Here is a 6,703-nt window from a genome sequence, read left to right as displayed (position 1 = left end):
TGCAGAGCCAATGAACTGATTAGATTTGGGGGTCATGAGGCCAAAGGTTAAAGGTCACAGGGCTCATTTTGTATTAAAAAATAGCTTGTGATCGCTTAATCTCAAGAACCGATTGATGGATTCCTGCCAAAGTTGAGCCATGTATGTATCTTGCAGAGCCAATGAACTGATTAGATTTTAGGGCCATAAGGTCATGGAGCTCATTATGTATGCCTATAAATAGCTTGTGAACGCATTATCATTAAAACCGACAGATGGATTACAATCAAAGTTGAATTTTAAAAATTGCTTCCATTTTTGTTTGTAAAATTGCTCTATGGCGGTTCCATCTAGTTCCATCTAGTTTTTCAGCGCAGTAGAGTATATGTAAATTGATCTACCGGTAATCATTATTATTTTTTAAGCAAAGAGCTCTGCACATTTTTGTGTCTCAAACATGCAGATAAAGGAGTAGCCTTTGATGCATACAAACGCTCTTTTTGTTTAAGTTTGAAAAAATAAATGTAGCGGATTACAATGTCTATGTGAGCGAGACTTTATTAGTTAGAAAAGGGAGACTGCTGGTTTCATTGGAAGCTACGTTAGAAATGCTCTTAACTTACATAATTTCTGTGGTTATGAAAGTATATTATATTTTGCTCTAAATGTTCCTTGTAATATATGACTTGGTTAACAGATTGCTGTTATCCATTGGAGTTTAGTTCTTCCATCTTTGATAGCTTAATTTTGCGACAACATTTTTAAAAACATGAGAATAAGAAAAGCAAAGAAAAAATGTTGTTAATTCTAAGTACTTACCATTATGACACTCTTAAAATTCATAACTTCACATCCCACATCCCCCACACTCTAGTGAAGTCCCTGGCTACATGATTTGAGTCTTGTCACATACAAGCAATGATGGTTATAGTAATTGACATTATTTCCTACTTTTTATTTTAGATCGAGATGGATGTGTTGAAATTCATGAGCAATGCATGGGCTCTTTGTGACACCAAGGAGACATCCAGCAGACAGCGTCTCTATCAGGATATAGCAGTTACTATCCATCTTCGACTGGCATTAATGAATCACAACTCAATGAGAAAACAGGTTAGTTGAGATGGTCCTTTCTTCTTTGTTTTTGCTATTTCTTTTTTCTTAAATTCATGTATATTGTAACTTTTTATCTGTGACAGTAATGAATGTTGACAGGACAACGACCTTTGCTACTCCCTTGCATCCACTTCAGCACAGTGTATGCATCTTTTGTCATTACATCATTTATCTATTTTAGTACAAAGTTGTTCTTAAAATGTTCATATCTGCATAATTTTTATTTTTTAAGACATGTGAAATAAATGAATTTGAATAATTTGAATTCAAGAGTGCAGCGAGGCTATTATCGCATAGTAATTTTGAGTGGGGTATGTATACCTGCCAACCCTTCCAAATAATTAAGTAATATTGACTGGCCTTCAGGGCAATACAACATATATATGAATTAGGCAGTCAATATTACTATTATTAACCACATCAGACATCTAGAGCAAACAAGAAACTCTTACTTTCTTATGCTCTTAAATTATGTTAAACACAGTTAACCTACACTGCACAGGGTTTCCTAGCATGAAAAGTTGCAAAAACATCGTCAAACCAGCACTGTGCATCCAGTGCTTGACAAATTTTTTGATACACTACAAACAGTGTGCCCTAGGTGTGATTATTACGTCACAATAGAGTGCGCGCAAAGTGCGCATTTTCTCATACGCGTAATAGATGCGCAATGAAAATTACAATTGGCTCTACAGTATTGCCCACTAGTTTAACACACATTTTGCCATTGACTTTTGAGATCGGGCAATAATATTTGTTAATTGGTTTACTGTATAATATTATTGACCGGCAAATTAAACACAAAATCCCGTTGACTTTTCTGAGCGGGGTCAATAATATTTTTTATCGCCTGTAGTTTTGTTGGCTTATCCATTAAACCTTGAGGGCAATAACATTTAAAAATTGCCCTGCTCAGATGTCTCATATGGTTAATAATCCGGAATATTCTGATATTCTGGATTTTTAGGACCTACAAATTCAGAATATTCTGATTTTTCAAAATTTCAATTCCCAGAGTCTTCATAATTTCTGCTTTGATTACATTGAAGAAATGTGCAAGTTTTGTTAATGTTTCTATGTAACAACATACCTTCAATTTTCAGGGCCAACTATAACAATGTTGAAAGAATAAATGGTGTAAATGCAAACCTTGCTCAAATCTATCATCACCATGCAAGCCTTCAGGATTATATATATATATTTTCTTTTCCTTTTCATTTAAGTTACATTCCAAATATGTTTCAACTGTTTGAGTTCTTTGCTCACAATCCTTATGTACAGATGGTTCTACACAAGACTCCACTTTTGTTTTTTAGACAATGATGTTACTTTGTCTCTCTGTATCTCTCTCTCTCTCTCTCTCTCTCTCATTCCTTCAACATGAAGAACACTAAAAATGTTGCTAAGCTCTACTACAACAAGGCTATTAAACTCTTCGAGGAAATGGATAGCCCTGGGGAACTACTTAGAAAAGAGCTGGAGAGAGTGGCATTGCTACTAGAACATCAGGTTGAAAGTAAGAGTCTCTTCTTTTAGTTAACAGTTTTGTTTAAAAAAATAAAAAAGCATATATATATATTCCCAACTTTTGAACATTCATGATTACTTTTTGATGCCTCTGCAATGAAGTAGCCGAAAGCATTATGTTTTCAGGCTGTCCGTCTGTACGTCCGTCCAACTGTTATAAAAAAATTGTAGTTGTTACAAAAGTACGAAAACCCCTTCTATTATTACAAATTTCCAAAAGTGTGTGTGTGTGTGCCATTTTCAACGGCAAAATGCTCATTCTGTCCTGTAAAGTATCCTACAAGCATCTCACATGGGTAATTTTGGGATGTTCATTGGTTCATCGAACACACCAGTCGTGACAAAATCATGCATATTAAACCAATGATCCATAAAAAATTCTTCCTGTATGTAGGAACTGTAAGAGGCATCGATCCATGTTTGTTTTTTTGTAATACAATTTTTGTCAGTAAAATACAACTTTTTTGATTAAAGAATACAGTTTTTGAACTCCAGAGGTTAGCAGGTCTGACATAGATGTGCGATTTGCGCACATGATATTCAGTTTTACTTAAATGTTACTAATTGAAAATTGCAAATGTTTGCAGCAGCTATGTGTATGTCCCGTTCGCGTGATCACGTTATCTCGAGAACCGATAAATGGATTACCATCATACTCAGGACACGTAATGTATCTTGCAGAGCCAATGAACTGTTCAGATTTTGGGGTAACAAGGTCAAATGTCAAAGGTCACAGGGCTTATTATGTATGCAAAAAGAGCTCGCTTCTGTTTTGGTTTGTAAAATTGCTCCATGGCGGAGGCATCATTTTCGACTGCGCGCGGTCGAAGGTCGATCTACAGTAGTTTGATATATTTCTTCAGTTTTCTATACAATGGTCTGAGTAATCTTCCCCATGAGTTCATTCGCATTTTATTTAGACATACATGTACATGTAGGGCTGTTGGAAAGGTAGGGCTTTCCCACTCCACTTTATTCAGACATGCATTGGGTATGAATCTGAGCGTTTTCAGATTCAGTAACTAATGGTACAAGTCTTTTCTCTCTAATGAAGAATGTTATGGTTATTATTCATTTGGTGCTATACCATGTGAGTCAACAACAAAAAAGTTTACACCTAGCAAATTGCTAATTATTTCATAAATCTATGAACAGTAAATTATACATCTTATAAAAGAGTGTTTTATCCCGAATCATTTAGTATCATTTCTGTGTGGTATGGGTTCACGCTTGGATGAACTGGAGGTATTGTTTGCGAGAGTGCAAAAATCGACTTGCGCCAAAGTTGCATATGTGATGTCTGAATAAAACAATTGGGTTTTGGGTATTGATTCGGTCATTGCAAATCCAAATAACATCCCTAACAAAATTAATCATGCCACACATATCAAATATCAACAAACATTTGTGCCCGTGTGTGTTTGTGTTTGTGACTTTGCTTCTGCAAAAAGCATACATGCAATGCATCTCATTTGATACATTCAATTCACTCTCTCACTTTAATCCCAACATATCACATACTGCAGGCATCACTTCGGCACAAGTCGATTTTTGCACTCTCGCAAACAATGCCTCCTGTTCATCCAAGCGTGAACACATACATGTACCACACAAAAATGATACCAATTGATTTAGGATAAAACGCTCTTTCATAAGATGAATCATAATCTACTGTTTGTAGATGATTTTTGTCTCGCCTACGTAGCAAAAAGCGAGACATAGACGTCGCTTTTCCGGTGGCGGCGGCGTCATCAACATCAAAAACTTAACCTAAGGTTAAGTTTTTGAATTTTTAGTATAATTTTGAAAGTGTAAGTCTTCATTTAATGAAACTTGGACTAAAGGGTTATCAAGTATCCCCAATTATGTGAGTAGAATTTCAGGTCACTAAGTTAAGGTCAAAGGTCATTTCAGGTCAACAAACTTAGACTCTTTTGTGGCATCAACATCAAGATTTTGAATTTTTAGCATAATTTCAAAAGTGTTTTTTCAAATTCCATGAAACTTATACACAAGGGTTATCAAGTTTCACAAATCTTATGACACAAATTCCAGGTCACAAGGTCAAGGTCAAAGGTCATTTTAGGTCAGTATGTGGGAATTAATACATCAATTTTTGTTATTGTTTCATATGCCATTAAAGTTATTTATCTTGGTACAATTTATAGTAAATAATATTTTCGATGACTCTAGCTTGGTCAATATTCACTTCAAAATGCTGATTATATTCAGAGGATTTCATTGAGGGGGGGGGGGGGCTGCTAATGGGCCACCCTGCCTATGAAATGTCCAAACCGCAACTTTTGCCATTTTGAATTGCGTAATGCAGGCGAGACCGCCGAGAGCATTTCCCTTTTGCAATTTTCTAAGTGTAAACTTTTTTTTGACTCACATGGTATTGTAATGCACCTTTGTAAAATTGCTGATGGGAATATTTATTCAACATTCTTGTCTTCAATACAGATCAAGGTAGGGAACGAGAGGCTCTTCAAGACGAGGCTTTACCACATGTGCCAGAAAGGAGGAATGTGCGTGGTCGAGGACACATGACGACGCTGGCTTGCCGTTTCCGAGCTCCAGAGCCAGAACCTGATGGAGCAGCCACCCATGAGACACTCATGGCAGGTATGCATGTCCAAATCCGTGAATTTATAAGATAATATACATGTTAGTCAGTTTGGACAATTCTATACACACAAATTATTCATTATACATAAACAAGCACAGGCTGCTGAAAGTAAAAACAGAAAACTAAAAGATATGGCATCTGGCGATTTTTTAATGCTCCGCTACAAAGTAGCCGGAGGCATTATGTTTTCAGGTTGTCCGTCAATGCGTCATCTGTCCGTACGTCCCATTCTCAAGAACCAATTGATGGATTCCCGCCAAACTTGGATCATGTATGTATCTTGCAGAGCCAATGAATTGATTAGATTTAGGGGGTAAGAAGTCCAAGGTCGAAGGTAATGGGGCTCATTATGCAAAAATAGCTTGCGATCACGTTATCTCAAGAACGGATTGATAGATTTTCTCCAAACATGGGTCATGTAAGTATCTTGCAGAGCTTATGAACTGATTAGATTTTGGGGTCACAAGGTCAAAGGTCACAGGGCTCATGAATGCAAAAATAGCTTGTGATCACGTTATCTCAAGAACCAATTAATGGACAGATTACCATCAAACTCAGGACATGTATACATGTATCTTGCTACGCCAATTAACTGAGTAGATTTGGGGGTCATAAGGTCATTAGGTCATGGGGCTCATTATGTATGCAAAAATAGCTTATGAACGCATTCTTATTAGATCTGACAGATGAATGGATTACTATCAAACTCAGGACATGTATGTATCTTGCAGAGCCAATGAACTGATTAAATTTTAGGGTCATAAGGTCAAAGATCAAAGGGTCATACATAAATATGAAAAATCACAATATTCTGAGAACCTGTAAATGGAATACAATAGAACTGGAATTCGAAAAATTGTCTCTGTTTTGGTTTGTAAAATCGCTCTATGGCGGAGGCGTGCAGTCAAAGATCCATATAATTAATTATTCATAATTACATGTTTTTGAGTTATATTCCGATTTCTTTCACCGTTTCTGTTTTTTTCTTCTCTAGTGTTTGAGATGGAGAGGTTCCAATCTGAATAACAGAGCAAGGCATCCAACGATGCGCTGGTCAGACTCATCTTTGAGTACGCCAGTAGTTCATGGGACGGGACATCCTCTCATCGAATCGATACAACGGAAGACCGCCTGATTCTGAATGAATGATTAATAATAATAATAATAGTGGCTACTTGTATAGCACACAGGTCCACCTTTCGGTGCTCATGGCACTTATAGAGAAAAGTACATGTAACAGACATAAGAAAGAAAAAACAATAAACTGAAAAACAAATTCGAAATTCTCCTACGCATAGTAAATTAGAATATTGCAATAATTACAACGAAAGAAACAAATACGTTTCTAGTTGTAGTTTGAATGTTTCTGTCGACAACTAGTTGACGTAATTTTAGAGGGAGCTTATTCCAGAGTTTTGGACCCATGGCTAAGAAAGCCCGTTCCCCCCAAGC

The 6,703-nt window shown here is 36.4% G+C and overlaps 1 protein-coding gene across 1 annotated transcript; it reads left to right on the top strand.

Moving 5' to 3' along the window:
• Positions 1-2,475: 2,475 nt before the first annotated feature.
• Positions 2,476-6,483, top strand: LOC105444253. Its single transcript, XM_030989815.1, has 3 exons — positions 2,476-2,611; positions 5,086-5,247; positions 6,246-6,483. Exons 1-3 carry the CDS (start codon positions 2,476-2,478, stop codon positions 6,275-6,277), a joined length of 330 nt encoding a protein of 109 aa, XP_030845675.1. The 3' UTR covers positions 6,278-6,483.
• The last annotated feature ends 220 nt before the right edge of the window (positions 6,484-6,703 follow it).

Source organism: Strongylocentrotus purpuratus, unplaced genomic scaffold (assembly GCF_000002235.5).
Source record: "Strongylocentrotus purpuratus isolate Spur 01 unplaced genomic scaffold, Spur_5.0 spur5_scaffold_19, whole genome shotgun sequence".
Lineage (NCBI taxonomy): Eukaryota > Metazoa > Echinodermata > Echinoidea > Camarodonta > Strongylocentrotidae > Strongylocentrotus > Strongylocentrotus purpuratus.
This window is presented reverse-complemented; position numbering and strand designations above follow the sequence as displayed.